The 22115-nt window shown below is 43.4% G+C and overlaps 2 protein-coding genes across 2 annotated transcripts; both read left to right on the plus strand.

The window, feature by feature from the left end:
• Positions 1-246: 246 nt before the first annotated feature.
• On the plus strand, positions 247-14838 carry Tmbim4 (transmembrane BAX inhibitor motif containing 4). Its single transcript, NM_199116.3, has 7 exons — positions 247-409; positions 7308-7416; positions 8733-8838; positions 11529-11562; positions 12771-12888; positions 13853-13898; positions 14553-14838. The coding sequence occupies exons 1-7, from the start codon at positions 313-315 to the stop codon at positions 14757-14759; spliced, it is 717 nt and encodes a 238-aa protein (NP_954547.1). The 5' UTR covers positions 247-312; the 3' UTR covers positions 14760-14838.
• A 2137-nt stretch (positions 14839-16975) lies between these two features.
• Positions 16976-21901, plus strand: Llph (LLP homolog, long-term synaptic facilitation factor). The gene is made up of 3 exons (NM_001134464.3): positions 16976-17033; positions 18175-18392; positions 21046-21901. The coding sequence occupies exons 2-3, from the start codon at positions 18182-18184 to the stop codon at positions 21213-21215; spliced, it is 381 nt and encodes a 126-aa protein (NP_001127936.1). The 5' UTR covers positions 16976-17033; positions 18175-18181; the 3' UTR covers positions 21216-21901.
• Positions 21902-22115: the final 214 nt, after the last annotated feature.

The following is a 22115-nucleotide window of genomic DNA, read 5'->3' on the forward strand; positions in this document are numbered from 1 at the left end:
TGAAATGTATTAATGAGAGGTTGTTGGATTGATACTAGAATCTTTGTAGCACTCATTCTGGGAGGTGCTCTCTAGAGATCGAGAGGAACTTTTTGAGAAAAATTTCCCTTGCAATGACTTTGGAGAGAGCAATTTGTCTCCTACTAGAAAGCAGCCTCCTCCTCTCCTAGTGGGGATGTTTCCATAGGAGCAATCGACTGGTTCGGCGCTCGCTCCAGCAAGGCCGCTCGGCTAGTTCTGTCTGGCGGCACTCCCGGAAGTGGGTGAAGGCGGTTGTGGTCAGTGTAGGCAGGTGCAGCTGCTACTGACGACATGGCTGATACGGACCCGCGCTATCCCCGCTCTTCCATCGAGGATGACTTCAACTATGGCAGCTGCGTGGCGTCGGCCAGCGTGCACATTCGCATGGGTATGTGGCGGGTGGCGAGGGGGACCAAGGAGGAAATAAGTTTACCAAACGAAGGGAGCGGTGCATAGGTACCTTTTCGATGGGTGGGCCGGATCGACTATGCCAGGGGTTCTCAACCTGTGGGTCGCAACTGGGACCCCCCCCCCCTTCACAGGGTCGTCTAAGGTCATCTGCGCCCCAGATATTTACATTACGATTCATAGCAGTAGCAAAATTACAGTTATGGAGTAGCAACGGAAGTAATTGTATGGCTGGGGGTCAGCACAATATGAGGATCCATATCAAGGGGTCATAGCATTGGGAAGGTTGAGAGCTTCTGGCAACCGAGACCTTACCGTCTCAGTCATTACTGTCTCTCTGTGGGGTACAGAACTCGGCGTACGTGTGTGTAATGACTGAGAAGTTTCCCAGATCAGTGAATAAAGTCATGGCCATACAAAGTTATTATTTTGAGCTGTTCGTTGTCGGGTAAGGAAGCGGAATTCACTGTCCACCACTGGTCACTTCACAGAAACTGGCCTGATGCAGCCTGTCTGAGCAGCTGAAACCGGTTCCAGACAAAAAGAAAATTTGAAGGTGGTTCTGACGCATCAAGAATCTTGGTGCCTACCTAGCCCGATATTCCTGTAATGAATTTTGAAATTATTTTGACAAGTGAGCTCAGCTTTTAAATTATATTAATTATGAAAAAGTACTCATAGCAGGAAATTTGCCACCCTAGCCACCTTTGACGTACAGCACAGTAGCGTTTTGTCGCCCTGTTGTATTTCCTATCCAGAACTTTCTCATCTTTCAAAGCAAAAGTGAAACTGTATCCATTAAGTAACTCACCATTGCCTGCCTCCTTGGCAACCACCATTCCTTCAGTCTTCATGACACTATTAGAAATACCTGGGTAAAAAACAAATCATACACGTTAGCCTTCTCGACTGGCATGTTTTTATTAATGTCTTCAAGTGCATCCGTGTCATAGCACATAGCGTGTCCAACTTTTATTCTTCCTTTTGCTCAGGTCTACTCTGGAATGCCACATCATTGAGATCATATATGTTGGGTGTTTTTCCCTCTTCAGACTTATATTATTCACTTGGTGCTGCCCTGTGTGTTTAAGATTCCTCATCCCCTGTCCTCCAGGACCAGATAGCTCCTTTGCCCTTTTTATGGAAGAATCCTCCGGCTCTCTGTTTGCGCCTGCATAGTTTCTTTTTTCAGCTCAATGTCGTTTCTCTTGGCTGCTTGTATGTTTGGGCAGTCTTTGATAAAACTGTTTTGTAAACTCCCATGTGCAGATATTTTTGTGCGTACATAGTTTTAACTCATTTGGATAAATACCAAGGTGCATGATAGCTGGGTCATACACAAGAATGCATTTTGTACTGTAAGAAACTACTAGACTATGGCCCTGCATTCCTAGCAACAACAAAGAATGAATTCTGCTTCATCCTTGCCAGAATTTCGGTGCTATCATTGTTTTGAATTTGGACCATTTTAATATATTTTTCTTCTTTCTTTTGTTCTTTCTTTCTTTAACAGATTTTCCTTCTTTCTTCCTTCCTTTCTTTTTTTCTTTCTTTCTATCTTGGATTTAGACCATTTTAATAAGTTTTCTTTTTTTTTTTTTTTTTTGCTTACCAGGTATACTCCCAATCTGTAGCATGTCCTTTCATTCCCTTGGTATAATACTTTATGTTTGAACATTTAGTACACATATAGGATGTGCTTTAATCACATCTAACCCCCCCAGGCCCTTCTGCTCCTCTTCATCCCTGCACTGCTTTTCCCTCTGAACTTCATGTGCTCCTTTAAAACCCACCAAGACCAGTTCATGCTGCTCCATGAGCATAGTAATAGGACATACAGTATGGGTAGCCACATCCCTGAAGGGAACTTGCTCTCCCTGTCTTAGTCACTCTCTATTGCTGTGAAGAGACACCATGACCATGGCAATCCTTAACAGAGAAAACGTTTCATTGGGAACATGCTTATAGTTTGAGAGGTGTAGCCCGTTACCACCATGGTGCAGAGCATGGCAGCATGCAGGCAGGAGCTAGAGTCATAGCTGAGAGCTACACCCTGATCTGTAGGCAAAGAATGAGACAGACTCTGGGCTTGTCCTGGACTTTTGAAACCTCAAAGCCCACCCCTAGTGACACACTTCCTCCAAAAAGGCCACACTTCCTCATCCTTCTAATCCTTTCGAATGTACCATTCCCTGGTTACTAAGTATTTAAATATATGAGCCTATAGGGGCCATTCTTACTCAAGCCACCACACTGCCCCCAGAAGTCATCAATTGCTCATAGCTTCTCTGGTAATCCATTTGAATCATGGCTTTTGGATTGCAGTATTTCATTTTTTTAGCCAATATTTTAAATTTATTCTTTGACAGTTCCATACTTGCATACAAAGTATCCTGTCCAGCCCCACTCCCTCCAACAGCCCTTTCTCACCTTGGTGTCTTTTTGTTTGTTTTTTAATACACTGAATCCACTTAGTGCTACCCACATTTGCATGAGAATGGGGCATCTATCTAGGCCTGGGCAACTTACTAGCAGCCATGCAGAAAGAAAACTGACTCCCACTTCCCACCAGTAGCCATCAAGTGCCCCTTGCTGCTTAGTTTTCAGACCCTTGAGTCAAGGTTCTTTCTACAGCACTATGTAATTTTCTAACATCTCTTTAAAAAGGTATGTTCCCTAGGGTGACATTTGGTGTGTCACTGAGTAGCTCATCAGAAATTTCCTCTCTCCCCATGAGCTCACCTCACATAGTAAAGGTAGGCTCCAAGAAAATCGCACTTCCTTTTGAAACTTCCCTGTCCATCCATATCCATTTTGACTGGCTTGGTCTTGTGCAGGTCATGCTCAAGGAACCATAAGTGCTATCAGCTCATGAGTGCAGTAGCTGGGTCATGACTTGGAGACAGTGTTTCTCCTTCCCATCTTCTTAGCTCTTACATTCTTTCCATCTTGTGTTTAATGTTCCTGAGCAGGGGGTAAGGGAATGAAAAAGATACCCTGTAAGGGGACAAAAGGGCAGGAATGAGGAGAGGGGATAGTTTTCTCAACGGTCCCATGTTCTCAGCACTTAGAGTGTGAAATAAGCTGCGGCCTTTTCATGTATGTTCTATTATTATTATTATTATTATTATTATTATTATTATTATTATTATTATTATTATATCATTCTGCCTGTATGTATGCCTGCACACCAGAAGACAGTACCAGATTTCTTCATAGATGGTTATGAGCCACCATTTGGTTGCTGGGAATCGAACTCAGGACCTTTGGAGGGGCAACCAGTGCTCTTCTAAACATCTCTCCAGCCCCCTCTTTATTTGTGGTGAATTAGTTTCTTTTGGTTCTTAGCTCATAAATCATGGTGGAATTTTGTCACATGGTTTTTCCGTGTCAGTTGATAGTGACATGACGTCATTTCCTCCCATGTCTATCTATCATTCTGTAAATGTGGTATAGCCCATTTGATTGACGTTCCTGTATGGAGCCATGCTAGCATCCCAGGCGTGAACCCCACTTAGTCATATCTAATGTACTTAATATGCCATGCACCCTTCTTTGCTGTGTTCTTGTTGTTCAGAACTAATGTGTCTTCATCAGGCATGTTGTGCCATAGTTTCACACTGTTAACTTTGCTACACTTTATAGAAATGCTTGAAATTAGAAGAGAGCTGGCATATGTAGCAAGTACTAAGAGTGGGTAGGACTGAGAGTTTCCTGCTGTTCCCAGAAACGATGACATGAGACAGTGGATCAGCTCAGGGAAGGACAGGGACAGAAGGTGGCAGGGACCTGACACTGATAGCAGGAAACTATCAGAAGCGACACGTGAACATCCATCAAACTGTAGAGTTGGTACTGAGAGTGTCGCAGGAGAGCCTGTCAGAGAGGCCTCGGTGAGGCAAGCTGAGGCTTGAGGAATGATTTAAATTACACAGATTACAATTGTTGTTCTTAAAACACTGACCTGGCCAGCACCTGAAATAACTTTTTTTTTGTGGCAGCTTAGCTAAATTCTAACTTGCCAAATGCCAAGTGTGGAGGGGCTTTTGGGAAGAATGGACCATCTGAAAACTGAAGTAACCTAAGGAGGGAGTGGGACTCCCTCCCTCGGAGCTTACTCTTTGCATGTGTGAGGTGAACTCTTGGGGCGAGGGCATTTCTGATGAGCTACTCAGTGCTGGCAGCAACACACCATGTCACTGTGGGAAACGTGCCTATTTGAAGTGAGGCTAGAAAACAGGGTAGTGTTGTACAAAGACCCTTGACCTAAGAGTCTGGAAATTAAACACAGTCTGGCTGGTAGTGTGGAGTCAAACTTTGCCACTGTGATCCCTGATCTTTAAGGTAGACATCGTCGCTGCAATTACAGGATGCTGTAAGAGCCAAACAGCCATTTAAACATTGAAACTTCTCAAATTTGGGCGAGAAGTAGTTTGGCCTGGGACACAAAGCTAGGTTTCACAGTCCCTAGAAGAACCTCTCTTTCTCTTTCTCTTTCTCTTTCTCTTTCTCTTTCTTTCTCCCTCTCTTTCTCTTTCTCTTTCTCTTTCCTTTCTCTCCTCTCCTCTCCTCTTCCTCCCCCCCCCCTCCCCCCGACTATAACAGTATGGATAAGGATCATAACCTCGAGCACTGAGAAAACATGTCTGTGTGAATGAATGAGTGTTCAGGAACATTTTAGTTAAGATCCCTGGAAGCTGGGCTGATAACTAAGCTGACCACCTCTGTGTTTATTAACTGATTCTCAGCTGCTTCTTTGTAATTAAAAGGATACACAAAATGCTTCCTTTAAAGATAAACAAAGGCCCTCTCTTCTTTCTGTTCACGCCTTTTCTCACCCCATTTCCCCATGATGACTTCACTGGCCTTAGTCCTTGGGGCCAGTGATCTCTCCCATCTGAGAGCAAATAAACAAAGGAGCTATCTATAATGTATACATTTTCTGAAAGATACTTTTGGAATACTGGACTTCTAGTTAAGATTCGTCAGTGGAAAACAATGAACCCTAATGAAGTTATAGTAGAGAAATGATGTGAGAATCAATTTCCGAGTGTAGTGTTTACCTTAGTATGTTCATAGCAGGGACTAGTCTACGTAACTAGTCCCCTGTAACATGCACACTAGTGTGTTAAACTGGTCTGTTTTGTCAGCATGCTCTGTGTAATTTGGGAAAATTAAGATACTGCTATTTTGTACACTCATGAATGCAACCTCACAGTTCACGGGTTGTTTGTGTTTTATACAGATCGGCTTCATAATTTTATATGTTCACTCACATCTGAAAATAGCTATACTTACAGCTTTATCAGTCTTGTAAAGTGTGGTGGTCTCCCATAGTGTATATATATTACCATGATTTATTTAACCATCATCTTCATTCATATAGACATAAATGTTAAATGCATTTTAAATTTGATTGACATTATCACTTGTTGACCGTTTAGCGAACGATACAGAAGATACCCCTTTTTTGTACCCTCACCGGTCCTTTTATGAAGACTTTTGAACTGGCAGTCTGAGAGATCAGGGTGTGAGTGGCCAGATGATAGATATTTCCAGCTTTGTGAGATTCATCTGTTCGAAAGCACTTGTAGAGCCTATCTCAAAGAATGAGTGTGCCTGAGTCCCAAGAAAGCCTCATTCACAAAGCCAAGTTATGGGCTAGATGGCCATAGTTCTTATAGTCTTGGGGTAGGTTAAAAACTTAAGCCAGATGTGGCCTACACACTTATAATCCCAGCATCTTGGAAACTGAGGCAGGAAGACAGGAGTCAGAGGCCAGCCTGAAGAGACCTTGTGTAAAAGATAAATGAGAGAGCACGATCTTGGCTTTGACTTTCAGTCTTTAGCTGTGAGTGAGCACGAACATATCCTGTATTTCGAGGCGGCTCTATACTGGATGGTGGGATATAGCTGTAGATGGTTGACATGTCAGTCAGTCCTCGGCTGTCAAGTGTTGTCATTTGGGCGGGAAAGCAGGCAATACTGACCTTAAGTAAAAATGCTAAAATAAATAGAGGAGGGAAAGGAGATATGGGTCAAAAGAGACATAGTATGGCCTTAAAACTCCAGTTAGGAGCTGGAGCGGTGTCTCTGCAGTTAACAACACTGGCTGCTTCCACAGGACCTGGGTTCAATCCCCAGCGTTCGTTCACCTAGCCGCATGTCACCTTCTGTAACTCCAGCCCCCGAGGGTCCAGCACCCTTTTCTGGCCTCCTCTGGCGATGCATGCATGCGGCGCACAGACATGCGTGGTGACAGCTCCTTTACTTATTGGCAGAGAACTATACTTTTCAGATGTTTCATCATAAAGCAGCATTTCCATTGTATCTAGCTATATTTCGTTTTTCATATTCATTTTGTAAACTGCTGCCCTCCTCTTTCTCTCATTTAATGCTTTATGTACAAATAGGCATTTGATAGTTTCTCTTTATTATGATGAAGATATTTGAAGTACCTGTCACTAATTTAATTTTTTTAAGCTTCATGGCCTTTGGGGGATTAGATACCCCTTCTAATTTTTTAATTATTCCTCTCTCGGTTTAGTTATAGGTTTTGTTATTTAGATTCTGGATAAAGAAAAAACGCCCATGAACGTACTTTTTAGGCAGTGAGACGGCTCGTTAGGTAAAGGTGCTTGCTGCTGAGCCTACCAACTGGCTCAGAGCAGAGGAACTCACGTGGCGGAAGCAGGCTCTGACACTGGCGTCCTTTCGCCTCCCTCCACACTCGAACCATGGCTCAGGCCCCTCTCATCCACCAAACAAAACAAAGCAAAGACAAGAGCAAAAAACCCTTATTTTTTCAAAGAAATTTGGTCTTGACCGAGGAACAGATATTTTGAAAAATGGTCACGTGACTATTCTCTCTCTTCTAGCCTTTCTCAGGAAAGTCTACAGCATCCTGTCTCTGCAAGTTCTCCTAACGACAGTGACCTCTGCCCTGTTCCTGTATTTCGAAACCTTGCGTACTTTTGTCCATGACAGGTAAGAGAAGGAGACAATTCTAGACATTTCCAGATATTTCATCTGAGGAATGCGTTTTCTCCATCATAAACATCCGTCATCTGACCCCACGACCATGATTCACTTTATGAAGGAGAACATTTCACAACACGTTATTCTACCCATCTTAGTGTATAGTCTTATAGGGTCAAACCGTCTAGAATTAAGAGTTTGAACTGCGGGCTGCTGAGGTGGCTCCGCCTGGGAAGACTATGCCAGGGTAAAGAGCTGCAGAAGCCATGAGGTAGAGAAAATCAACTCCCACACGTGCACTGGCACGCAAACACCCATGCCCCTCCCCCCACAGTATACAAACAAAATAAGTAAAACTTCAAAAGAACAAATATTTTGCTGTATACATCATAATTATTTTATTATATTTAACTATATCATCCATCTTGTTACCGTCCTTTCCCCAAAGCCTAAGACTATACTTGCAAAATAGAGTTATGTGAAAAATGTGTGGTCATGTTTGGTAATCTTGTTTCGTTGACAGAATGATTTTACTGGGAAGTTTCTAGAGGAGCTGCACCTGATCTGTCACTTAATAAAGATTTTCCTCTCAGCATAAGTGTTTAAGGGGCTAAAAATAAGATGGTTTCTTTATTTGAAAGAAAAAAATGAAGAATGACTATTTTCTAAGAAGTAGATTGTCTCTCCTTTTACCGAAGGAGATCTTAAACTATTGGTTGGCTCTTCTGGGATATAGTTATTTAAATTATAGCCCTGTGGTAAAGACGCTAAAAGAGTAGCCATGTATAAAATTCCCTTCCAATTTAATATTTTTTGCTTATTATATTTTACTTAACAAAATACTATGCTAATTACAAATATTACTAAACCATGAAGGACTTTAGTAAAGGAAAGATTAACAGCCCTCCCACCCTTTTACAGCCCCTCCCACTCTTATAGCCCCTCCCACCCTCTTATAGCCCCCCCACTCTTACAGCCCCTCCCACACTCTTACAACCCCTCCCACACTCTTACAGCCCCTCCCACACTCTTACAGCCCCTCCCACTCTTTTATAGCCCCTCCCACACTCTTACAGCCCCTCCCACTCTTTTATAGCCTCTCTGCATTCCACACCCCGCAACTTTTCCAGTTAGTTAATAAGTTGCTTTTTTTGTTTTTTGGGGTTTTTTTGTTGTTGTTGTTGTTTTTTTTTTAATTTGATATGGTTCCAGATTTTTTCTTTTAGTTCTAAGAACATAGAGAATACATAGATTTTACTAAGTTGTATAACATTATTCCCAGCTATTTTTAAGCCTGAAACTCCTTTTAATGTTATATCTTTCAGCCCTGCCTTAATTGTGGTGTTTGCTCTCGGATCTCTGGGCTTGATCTTTGCGTTGACTCTGCACAGACACACGCATCCTCTGAACCTCTATCTGCTTTTTGCATTTGTGAGTACTTTGATGCTATCAGTCCCATTAGCATTTAGCCTGGGCTTCCAACCCCGAGTTGTATGTACATGTGCTTGTCTGTGCATTAGCATGTGGGGGTCAGAGGCTGGCCCTGGGTGTCTTCCTCTTTCGTTGTCCACCTTGATTCTGAGACAGGGTCTCAGCAGATCTGAATGTACCATTTCAGCTAGACTGCTGAGTGGTGAGCCGCAGGAGTCTGATGCCGGTCTCTGCCCTCCAGCACTCGGGGAACAAACATCCCTCACCACACCAGGCTTTTTACCTGGGCTCCGGGGATCTGAACTCACGTCTTCATGCTAGCACAGCAAACACTTTACCCACAGAGCCATCATCCCAGCCCTGACATTTTAGTTAGACTACATTAGGAAATTACTGACACTCATAACTACTGTCTGCTTTAGTGGTTCTTCTGTTATTAGGATTGAGTGGCAAACACAGCAACCTGGAATCAAATGGCCTGGCCTCTCAACCCTCTGCATATGTGACATTTGGCAAGGCCTTTTTGTATACACATAAAATGAAAACTGTAAGATATGTCATCTGTGTGACACTTTGTGCCTCTAGTTTTCTGGAGGTTAGAGCAGGAGATTGTATTGTGCCTTTGTCTTAGAGAATACAAGCTCATGGTTAATTCTTCTGGGTTATTTTCACATCTTCTCTCGGTTCTCTTAAGGGTCCAATTTTTGTTTTTTAACTAGTTATAAATTTATAAATAGGAGAACCTAACGTTAGGTTCTATTTATTTGCTGAGACAGTTGTTAAAATTAAAACCCCAGTTGACTTCTATAGAAACTTGGTCTTAATTTGAGTAAGGCTAGTAAGGCTCAGTGTAATTTTACATTATCTTGTCTCCTCTATGACAAGTTTCCTCTAATATTGTATCCTGACAATGTTCTCCAAGACACTGGAAATACAGTATGTGTTGTCAGATCAGAGTAAAGAAGCCAGTGTTGTGAGTCAGATGCCTCAAATAAAGGAGTTTGTGACTCTGCAAGTGGTTCATATTGAAGTGATGCTCATGGCTTTAAATTTATTCATTTAAATCTTAGTTTGTGTGAGCATGTGAGCCCCAGCTGTCTCAAACAGGTAAGAGCAGGGGCAGCTCACGTCTCCCAGTCCTTAGAACTGGAGGAAGGTTCTGGACGCAATGTTATCAGATAACCGAGTGGTAGGCTATGTTCTCTGTGTCACCTCTCTGTCCCACGCCAGCCCTTGCTCTGTTGTCCTTCTTACTCTAACCCGACGGCCTGTCATCAGCCCACACAGCTCATTATTCTTCTGCTGTAGCTCCCACTGCCCCTGCTTCACTCCTTCAGATCCTGAAAGAAGGTATCTGTTTATGCAGATCACGGTGTAGATGTTAACAAATACGTCGTGTCCAGTCCTTGATCAGATCCCAGTTCTGCCTCATCTGTGCAATGGGAGAGGAGGAGGAGGAGGAGGTAAACAAACAAACAAACAAACAAACAAACAATGAAACCTAGGGTCACATGGGCCAGCAAGATGACTCAGTCAGTAAAGATGTTTACAAGTCTGATGACCTGAGTTCAATCCTTAGAACCCATGTAAAGTGGGAATGAACCACAAAGTTCTGTCCACTCCTCTGGCCTCCACTGGTGTGGCCTGGCATGAAGACCCTTCACATACACATGTCCTCTGCACATACAATAACAATAAATTGAAAACAGCTCTGGAGTGATGCTCAGGTTAAGGGCACTGACTACTCTTCCAGTGGACCAGGGTTCAGCTGCCAGCACCCACATGGTGGCTCACATTTTAAACTCTAATTCAGTTCTGGGGGACCTGACATCCTCTTCTGGTCTCCACATGCACACACGAACATCATTACATATAGGATACATTTAAGCAAACACTTGTCCACATAAGATAAAAATAAATCTTAAAAAAAGGTCACGATCTTCAAATCTGTTGCAGTCTCTTTTTAGAAAGACTGATTTCTTTGTAGCACAGGATAGACCCTTTTTGCCCAGCAGAGAGCTCTGACTAGAAAACCCTCAGTCAAAGGTTTCATGGGCAGGATGGCACTTGTTATTCCGTGACCCGTTCATCATGTGCTTAGCTAAAGCCGCTTAACAAATAAGGAAGTGCCTAACGCACACTTCCTCCCTCTCGTTGCCTGTGAACTCCTGGCACTGTTTTTTCATCGTTGAGTTCGTCTTTTTTTTTTTTTTTTTTTTCTTTTGTCCTTCTGCAGCAAGTAAGAAAGGACAGGAATCTAACCAGCTCTGTCAGGGTGCGCATGTGCATGTGTGTACTTACTTTTCAAAGGTGACACAGTGGTTTCAGTGTGACAGTGTTCTCGTCTGTGTCAGTATTTACAGTCTCCTGCAGGAACTTTAATTCAGGGTGCAGTTGCCTGTCAGTTTACACACATCTACACATAACAAGAGGAAATGCAACTTTCTATGTTATTCTACTATTTAACCTTCCTATTATAAACATTTGGTTAAAGCTTAAAGATCTACAATGAGGATGTAATATTCATTTTCACTGCCCTGGGGTCACACTGTCCTGCCCCATGTCACAGGATCCTCTGAAGCTAACATGAGGCCGTTCCCATGGGACCATACTGGACTGCTAGACATGAGAATGTGTGTGGGGGAGAGTCCGTTTTCCATGCATCCCTTAATGAGAGTTTCTTTTCTTAGACACTGTCAGAAGCCCTGACCGTGGCAACTGTTGGTAAGTCCCTTTAGGTGTTACTGTTTTACTGTGGATAAAATCTTTTAACTAACAAGGTATTTGGGGTTAAACTTTAACATCATGGGATGTTATATTAAAAACATGACATTTATGAAGATTGTCGATAAGCACAAGTCAATATTTATACTTTATGTAAGTCAGCCAAGCTGAGAGGAAATGGGGAAACAGAATGAATGGAGAATAGCTTATTCATTTATGATTTCCTGTTGACCAAAATGAGATACTAGAGTTGATCTCCCCCCTACTTCCAAGGTCTGTTCTGTCACACTTCAGTCCCCAAGAACTGCCCCCACTGAGTTGTGGTTGCTCCATCCCTCTGCTCCCCCAAATGGCACACAGGATGTGTGTCCGTTTCTATTTCTGTATTTCATGTGTTTCCTGGCGAAGTGTCTGCTATAATTATGTGACGTCCCCTAATAGTGTCTTACATAAAGAATTCAGTGAACCATAATAAAAATTCTAAGTGTTCACAGGTGGGTTACTGTGGGTGTCACAGAGATCCACATTAACTGTTTGCAAGTCACCCCTTATGAGAAGTACATTTATCTCTTCCTGTTCTGCCACTGCTGCTGTTAACTGTTGGTCCTCTGTACTGTGGGTAAATGGCAGCCACCTCAGACATCCTTTATGTTCTTCTTGTTCAGTTGCCTTGGGTTGGGCTGCTCAACTAATTGAGCAGTCTAGGTGACAGCTAACATGGCTGCCACTGTCTCGGAACACAGCCAGAGACCCAGGCCACTGCCATGCTTGACCACAGGAACCTTACAGAGACCCTTGTAAAGTGCTAATAGAACCAGTCCTGGTCCTCTATAGCAGTTTGGTTAACTATAAGATATGTGACCTACTTATTTTGTATAAATAACTATTTTGGAGCTTTTAAATTTTATGATGTATGTGGTTTTACAGTATCAATATATTCAAGGCTGGGTGAAGAATTTTAATTGTTTGTATTGGTGCATGAAATAGAAGAGAGAGAGAGAGGATGACCAGAGAGGAGTGGGCTGAATATGATTAAATATGTTGTGAACATGTGTGGGGATGCTACAGCGAAACCCATTATGTATATATAATTAATACATCAAAAACATTAAAAAAAAAAACAAAACGTAAGGGAATTTTTCTGTTGACCTAGGCAAGGCTGTTTGTCTTGGCTGTTTATGTGCATTTTAATAGGTTTGTGTTTGCAGTTACTTTCTATGATGGGCATCTGGTTCTGCATGCGTTTATACTGACTGCTGCAGTCTTTCTTGGCTTGACTGCCTATACTCTACAATCAAAGAGAGATTTCAGCAAATTCGGAGCAGGGTAAGTCAGTCTTGGGACACACACACACACACACAGACACACACTCACACATACACTCCCATACACACACATGCGCACACACACATTCACACACATACACATGCATACACACACTCACACACACACATACACATGCACACACACACACAGATACACACACATACACTCACACACACATGCGCACACACATTCACACACATACACATGCATACACACACTCACACACACACACACATACACATGCACACACACACACACACACACACACACACACACACACACACTATTACAAGCAGTGAGGACATGCTGTTGTTTTGCTATCTGTGTCTTTAACATGACAGTTAATATAGAGCTGTCCCCGAGTGCTGGGACCAGGCCCTTCTCTCCAGGAGCGCTCACGAGAAGGACTGTAACTTTTAGTGACTTTCTTCTTTCAGAGTGAAAGGGGAGTGAGGGTGTCAGCGCTCCCCCATGGCCCCTAAAGGACCAGCTGAAGCTTGTGTGCATTAGGAGCAGGGTTGGGTTTACTCATGGCTCAGCCTTGGTTCTAACTTCATTTCTGTGGCTCTAATCAAATATTTATGAATCATTATATTTTAGTTATTCTTCGGCATAAAATCTAGAGTTATTTCTTCATAAAACAATATGAAGAAATAATGAAGAATGGGCTTAAAAGTGTTTTGGGGGACTGGAGAGATGGCTCACTGGTTAAAAACATTTGCTACTCTCAGGGGACCTGGATTCTGTTCCCAGCATCCACGTGGTGGCTCTCAATCATCTCCAGTTCCATTTCCAAAGAATCTGGTATCCTCTTTTAACCTCTTCAGTTATGTGCAGGCATATGCTACACATACACACATGCAGACAAAGCACCCCTACACATCAAATAAAAACATCTTGTTTTAATTTTAAAGAAGTGTTTTAGTGAGGAATATTGTAACCCATTGACCTTTGTTTTTCCCAGGCTGTTTGCTTGTTTATGGATTTTGTGCCTGGCAGGATTCTTGAAGGTGAGTGGTTTAAGAACAGTTAATTCGAATATAATTCTGCCTGTGTCAGCACAAGTCACCTAAAAGTCCCCGAGTGTTACTTATAGAGGACGGACACTTAGTCGTAATTATCTAGAGCATTTCCATATCGGATTATAGAATAATGTCAGTGAAAACCAGTCTTATGTTAATCATTATCACTGATTGAGAAAAAGATGAATGTACACATAAGAGAAAGTGCACACAAAAGGCCCTGACTTACGGCTGCCAACCTCCGAGTGGCTCACTTAACTCAGAAGACAGGGCTGATGAGAACAAAGGTGCTTGCCTCTAAGCCTGACAGACTGAAGTCGATCTCTGAGACCCACAGACTGCAAGGCCTCTTCTGATGTAATACCATAAAAAGTTTAATTCTTAAAAAGGTAACAATTTAAAACAGTTCATGTTTAGAATGTTACTATTCAGAGTCAAGTAGTGAACTTAATTGAAAGATAACTGCTTATCCACAGGTGCCTACTTCTGTAAACAAGCAAACATGAGTTTAGCTTTGCCTGCCTTCATACGTCAGCGCTGTGTGCCCTTGTCACACGGGCAGGAGATTGTTATTACAAGTCACTGAAGTAGGTCTAACGTGACTCCTGAATATAAATGTATTCCTTACTCCTTTGCCTGTAGGTGTTCTTTTATAGTCAGACGGTGGAACTGGTCTTGGCCTCTCTAGGTGCCCTCCTCTTCTGTGGATTCATCATCTATGACACACACTCGCTGATGCACAGACTCTCACCTGAAGAGTACGTGTTGGCTGCCATCAGTCTCTACTTGGATATCATCAATCTCTTCCTGCACCTGCTGAAGTTTCTGGACGCAGTTAATAAAAAGTAACTGAACAGTATTCAGAGACAGTTTTATTATGAAAAAAGTTTGAATTATACTTAAGTATTAAAAGCATTTGTGATCTTTATTGGCATTCTGTGTTCTTCTACACTTTAGACTCATACTATTCTGGGTTTTTGTTTTGTTTTGTTTTGTTTTCTCATTTCCAAATCCTGGACTTAAAGGCCCTGGCAAGAGTTATTAAAATGTCTTCTTTTTCATAAATTGAGGCAGGGTCCTCTAACTCAGGATTTACTATGTCAGCTTCCTATGTTCTGGGAATACAAGCATGTACCATCTGCCTGGCTTATTTATTAATTTTTATCAGCTTTGCATGCATGTGTGTATGTGGAGTGTGTGTGTGCCTGGTGTCTGCAGAGGCCAGAAGGGGTTGCTGTATCACCCGGAGCTGGAATTACAGGCAACTGTAACATGGAGACTGACCCAGTTCTCTAAAAGAGTAGCAGGTGCCTTTCAGAACCACTGCGTAGTTGATCCAGCTCACTGTTTCCCTCTAAAAATGCCTAGTTTGTAAATGGAAAATCACTGCTGTAAATGTATTTGATAGAAATGAATAGCGTTTATATTTAATGGCCACAAACTTCATGTGGTTAGCTTTCATAAGAGCTTTGTCATGCCTAATTGTGGAATATTTCTTAATACCATAATAGGTTGGTTTCTTTTTCCAAATTTCTGTTCAAAAGCCACAGCCCGTTGGTACATAAAACAAGAAGCTGTCCGTTTAGAGCATTTGTAAGGTTGCTTTGTAAAACCCACTGCATGCTTGCTTCCTTTTTTTTTTTTTTAAATGTGTTTTGCCTGTGATAAACATTTCAGAACTTGCTGTGCTATATGCATGGTTTCTTTAAGAAGACACAACTCTCCAAGCAATCCAACAGGAATTTCATAAGTCATCCTTAAAGATCACTCCTGAGTGCTGGAGACATAGTTAAGAGCACCTGTGGGGGCTGGAGACATAGTTCGGTGGTTAAGAGCACCAGTTGCTCTTGCAGAAGACCTGGGTTCAGTTCTGTGATTTGAATATGCTTGGCTCATAGGTAGTGGCAATATTGGGAGGTGTGGCTTTGTCAGATGAAGTGTGTCATTGTGTAGGTTGGATTTGAGGTCTCCTATCCACCCAGATCAGAAGAGAGCCTCCTCCTGGCTGCCTTCAGATCTGGGTTTCTCCGGATCTGCCTGCAGGCTGCCATGTTTCCTGCCATGATAATGGACTGAACTCTGAAACTGTAAGCCAGCCCCAATGAAATGTTTTCCCCTATAAAAGTTGCTTTGGTCATGGTGTCTTCGCAGTAATGGAAACCCTAACTAAAACAGGTCCCCAGCATCCCCATGGTGTCTCACAACCAACTGTAAATCCAGTTCAAGGGATAAGATGGCCTCTTCTGGCCTCCTCTGGTACCAGGCACACATGTGTTGTGCATACATACTTGTATGTGATGATCTGCAGAAAACACTAAGACTAGATAGTTAACATTTGTATGATCTATTGAAGATTAATGAATGAGGTACTATCTGGGCCCTAAGACACCATTCACCCATATCTTTCACAAATGTTGAAGAGACCTGCATATCCCCCATAGCTTGTGCAATATTAGAAGCACATGCAAAATCAAACATTTTTGTAACTACAGTCACCCTAGGTTAGCTTTGTCTTGGGTATGTAATAGTTTGGACAGGTCAACATTGGTTGAAATAGCTTATTTTTTACCCTTTAGATTTTTGGGGGGATAAGGAAATATTTTCTGCATTGAATGACGCTTTGAAATATAACTGGCATGCAGTAGACTTGACATTTATGTTGTACAATTTGATATATTCTCACATCCGCGTACCTCCTAGGATCCTCAGCCGAAATAGGAAAATTTTTAGGCTGCAATTTAAAAAACAAAACAAACCAACCAAACAAACAAAAACCTCAGAAAAGGCTCCAGGATGTTCAGAGCTGAGCAATCCTTTGGATGTCCTCTATCGGTGAGGCTGTCACAAAGCAGGGCCTCCTGGCTAGACTTGGCCCATCCAAGGCTTTGAGACAGCTTGATTTACAATTTGTCACTCCAGGAAATCGCTCTGCTTTCTCCAAACACAATATCCTCTGTAGTGGACCACTAAAGCCTCGGGATCACGAGAGCAGATCCGCCCGGGCTCTCAAAGACTACGCCTCCCAAAAATCCCAGCATGCTGTGCGCCGGCCCTGGACGGAAGCCGGAAGTGTCGGAGCTTCCGGTTGGTGTCCCACTCGTGGTGTGCGGTCGTGTATCTCAGGTGAGTTGCGTGGGCTTTGAACTCAGATCTGGAGGGCTGGCTCGGAAACTGCCTCCTCGGTGAATCCCGGCTGCACCCTCGCTGTGCCGGGCTCGGGAGGGCGAGGACCAGGATGTTCTTGGCGGCGCCAGGCTCCCCCAGTGCTCTGGCTCGCGGCGCCAGGCTCCCCCAGTGCTCTGGCTCGCGGCGCCAGGCTCCCCCAGTGCTCTGGCTCGCGGCGCCAGGCTCCCCCAGTGCTCTGGCTCGCGGCGCCAGGCTCCCCCAGTGCTCTGGCTCGCGGCGCCAGGCTCCCCCAGTGCTCTGGCTCGCGGCGCTCAGGCAGATTTCGACCCGCAGGGTGGGTTACCGCTACCCTGCACACGGAGTTTGGGTCATTTTAGACAACTGGTGACTGCTGAGGTGATTGACTAGGGAATACTCACCTAGCCACCCCACGGTTCACATAACCTGGACTGTATGCAAAGCGGTGGCCCTAAGACCTGCTTAGCTCTGCAGTCGCAGGGGGTGACGGTAGCTTCGGGTTGAAACAGTACTTAGTAGTAAGAAGCTGACAGAGGAGTCTGAGGAAAAGAGCAAACCTTGGGGTGGGCGGTTTCCAGACATAGAACGGTGAATGTGACGGTACTAAAAGTGGGCGTTGTGCGGGCTTAATGCAGGCATAGCTTGCGTGTGGGGCTGGAGAGTAAGGTGAGAGATGGAGGCCCGAGAATAGCGGGATGAACTTAGATACTTGACTACACGAGGGGAGAAGTCATTAAAGAGGTCTTTAAAAGGCAGAGAGCTATGTTTTAAGCTATTAAAAGTTCACACTAAACATTTGGTGACGGATATAGGACTGAGAGATGGGAGAAAAGCAGGAGGGCAGTAGGTAACTTTAAGGCAGTTCCATTAGCTTTCTGTATCTGCTAAGCAGCTTTGAGAATGGCTTGCACTATAACTTGTCGCTGACTTAAAGAAGCCTGAGATTTCCATATGCAATTGTTGCATGCTCTGCGTCGATCCTCTCATAAGCTAAGCATGAAGGCATTGCCCAGATTTTCTTCCACCTGTTCCGGTTCTGGAGAGAGAACCATTCCCTTGAGAGTCGAGGGTGTAAGTAGTAAACTTTTTTTTTTTTGTTTGTGTTTCTGTTAACTACCAGGCAAAGCATGGCTAAAAGCTTGCGGAGTAAGTGGAAAAGGAAGATGCGCGCTGAGAAGAGAAAGAAGAATGCGCCAAGGGAACTTAACAGACTCAAAAGTATCCTCAAAGTTGACGGCGATGCTTTAATGAAAGATGTTGAAGAAATAGCCACTGTGGTGGTACCCAAACATTACCAGGAGAAAATGCAGTGTGATGTCGCTGTGGATGATGAAAAGGGTGAGCTTGGTGCTTTATTTACATGATCTTTAAAAACAAAAGTCAATTTTTCTCTTAGGATCCTTTTTTAAAAAGCTACCTTCTACCCATTTCTACTTGTCCCTAATGTCAAGTCCAAAAGAAACTGGGGACAAACACCTAACTGTGGTGCTTATTAGATACTAAAGTACATGCTGGCACCCTGGCTCCCCTCCATCCCCCAGATATCTCCACTTCACAAGCTTCCCTGTCCCAGCCTCTCATTCCCACACAACACTGCCATTTCAGCCATGTGTCCTCTCTTGGTTCTCTTGGCTCTTGGCTCCTCTCGGTCTCCTTTATTCCCTCTTCTGTTCCTCTCTTGCCTCCCCCACCCCAATCCCCCTTCTCTCCTCTCATGGCCTGGTTCAGTCTCCTGGCCATGTTTAGTCTTCTACTTTCTCTCTGGCTCCGGACTCTTCCAGAAGCACTTATAATAGCCACTCATGAGGGATGGCTCGGTGCGTAGGAACACTGACTGCACTTCCAGAGGACCCGGGTTCAATTCTCAGCACCCACATGACAGCTCACAACTGTGTGTAACTCCAAGATCTGACACCCTCACACAGACATACATGCAGGCAAAACACCAATGTACATTTTTTTTAAAAGGCACTCTTAAGATAGAAGTATATTCAAGTCTTGAGGGCCAAGGACCCCAGAGTTCTTAGTGCTTGACCCCAAGTATTAGCATCCCTTTCTTCCAAAGAGAAAAACCTCCTGTTTGGTGTCTGTGGGTCTTCTTTGATTCTGCTGCCCCTGAGAGGTTTGACAATTGAACTTGCTGTGTCCCCTTCAGCATACACATGCCACCTCTGCTCTGCAACTCTTCTCGACATTTTCATTTTAAATGGCATCTCAGTATGTACAATAGTGATCTCTAAGGACAATCACGGCGCTTTGCAGCCATCACCCTTGGTTCAGGAGCATTTCCATCCCTCTCAGAGGAAGCGCTGCACCCATTAGGAGTTTCTCTGCCTCTCCCTCCAGCTCTGAGACAGACAGCTGCTGACTCAGTTGACTTCAGAGCCATGCTTTGTAGCTTACTGAGCTTCATGCTTTAGCCCATATCAGGACAGTCTGGTTTGCTGTGTTTGCCTCATTTTGCAGCTGGCATCTGGGTCCCTTTCATGCTTCTGTGATCTAGTAAATCTCCATTTTCAGTGCTTTGGAGTGCAGGTCAAATGGTAATTCTTTGCTCTTTTCTGCATCAGCCAAAACATTTTATATTCCACCTAGCAGCACATGGGCTTACTTTCCAGGGTTTTTTGGGGGGCGTTGGAGGGGTGGTTGTTGTTGTTGTTTGGAGGTGGTGGTGGTGGTGGTTGTTGTTGTTGCTGCTGCTGCTGCTGCTGTTTTTTATTGTCCTCATATGTCTGAAGTGTTTCACCGTGTTTAACTGCCTGTTTTTAAGTTTTGGTTGTTTCCGTCTGTGGATTCTAAACATTCTTTAGAGATTGTGGGCATCTTTTGTGTCTCTTGAGTGGATTCCTTCCTTTTGGCTTTTGTGCCCCCTAATTTTTTTTTTAATTTTTATCTTGTGGGATCTTAGTATTCTGTTCTATTTTTCCACTCTGAAACATTTTTAACTCTGACTATTCCCTTTAATAGCTTCCTGCTCTTAATAGGTATATATTATATCTTGTTAGGAGTATTGTTTACTTCTGAAATTTAGTCAGATATTTCTGCACTGTTTTTCTCTTGAGTTCTACCCCCTTGCTTTCACCCTGTTTCCCTTCACGCTTGTCTAGCCCATCCGTTCTCACATCCCTGGTCCTTCGTCGTTGTTGATGTTAAGTGTGGCACTGAAGTGACTGGGAGCTGAATAGTGGAGGAGTCTGTCAACACGGAAGCTTGAGAAGTAACTGGAGTACTTCTGGCTTTTTTTTTTTTTTTTTTTTTTTTTTTTTTTTGGGTATCCCTTTTAGAATCTATGCCTCTTCTTTTTTCTCAGTATCCTTAGAGAAGAGTTCTCTCATTTTTCTGCCTGAAGAATGTGTTTGCGCCCTCACTTGCAATATTTCAGGAGCTAAGTGAAATAGGAGTGGAGGTGAGGGATCCTCCGGTTTAGTCAGTTCAGTAGAGCCTGCTCCTCCCCTCAGGCACGTTACTCTTCGTCCCCAGTGCAGCTGCCTACACAGTTTCTTGGGCTAAGAAACGTAGCTGTCCCCTTTCTGTATTTGTCCCATGTCTACACCAAAGCATCACTCTTAGACCAAAACTGCATGGCTGGAAGTTGTTGCCCATCCCTTGGTCCCAGCCTTTCTACTTCCTCTCTCTATAAACCGGACTCGCTTACTTACTGGCTGAACACGTTCACTTTTCACTTAGCACTTGGAGCTCTTGCAGAATTCATTTTCCAGCTCCTGTGTCAGGTGGCTCAGAACCAACTGGGATATCAGCTCCAGGAACGAGACTGCACACTGCTTCCCCTGGGCCCCTGCACAGTAGATTTAGGAACACACAGCAGCCTGTGGTGCTTATGTCTGATTTTGCTGTAAGGAGGGAAGGGCTATTAAAAGTGGCTTCCTTGGTTTGATTTCAGACTCCATGTGGTTCTGACACTCCTGTGCTTTCATGGGTTGTCACGTGTGAATGTTAATAGCTTCTCATTTTATTCTTGTTTCTAATTTAGATGACATGAAAATGGAAACTGAAATTAAGAGAAACAAAAAGACTCTTCTAGACCAGCATGGCCAGTACCCAGTATGGATGAACCAGAGGCAAAGAAAAAGACTGAAGGCCAAGAGAGAAAAGAAACGGGGGAAAAGCAAAGCAAAGGCCGCCAAGGGCCTGGCCTGGTAGACTCTTAAAGACTGGAAAGGGAGGCAGACGTGCTGGTGCACCCCTTTAACCCCCGCGCTCAGGGGGCGGAGGCAGGTGGATCTCTGAATTCGGGGCCAGCCTGGTCTACAGAGTAACTCTAGAGAAACCCTGTCTTGAAAAAAACAACCAAACAAACAAAAATCCAGAAGCTATTTGTTTTCATATTTTAGTTTGAACTTAGTTCTATAATTCAAAGCCAAAATAACTCCTTCGTTTTGGGAACTTGAATAAAATGTCTTTGATAAAAGGTTACGTGAAGTTGTGATTGGATACTGCCTGATATGGAGTATTGTGAGACACCTCAATCTTGTGAGCATGAGTCTAGTTATTTGATGTTACAAAATGGCCATTATACTTAGTGCCTCAGAGTAAGCGTACTTATATCAACAGAGTTTGGACAGAAAGCTTGAGATCGTCATATTAAAAAAATAGGGTATCAAGGGGCTCAGGAGGACTCAACTTCTGTTTGTTGGGTGGGTGACTGAAAACCAGCTCCCAGGGATGTGCCCTCTTGTGGCCTTCACTGTCACCCCCTCATTCACATGCACAAGCTTCCCACCCACTAATAACTGAAAGTCTACAAAGGACATCGGTGGACTTTACAAGTGGTGCTTACTTGAATTGCTTATTTTTGATAATTCATAATAAACTATATTTTGTGTGGAGATCTCAGAGTTTGACATTGTCTTTTATAGATCTTTAAGGTTTTCCGATACTGAGAAGACCAGCCTTTATAGTTCAGGCTATTGTGTAGTTTAAAAGAACGATTAAGTGTAGCATTTCCCAAAGTGCATTATTCAGAGTCAGTTTCTCTGGATGCCTTGCTTAAAATCCATGGGTATCAGCTAACTTAGTGTTGTTTATGAAGAGACCTAGAAT

The sequence above is a fragment of the Rattus norvegicus genome, chromosome 7 (assembly GCF_021556685.1).
Source record: "Rattus norvegicus strain SHRSP/BbbUtx chromosome 7, alternate assembly SHRSP_T2T, whole genome shotgun sequence".
NCBI classification, from domain to species: Eukaryota; Metazoa; Chordata; class Mammalia; order Rodentia; family Muridae; genus Rattus; species Rattus norvegicus.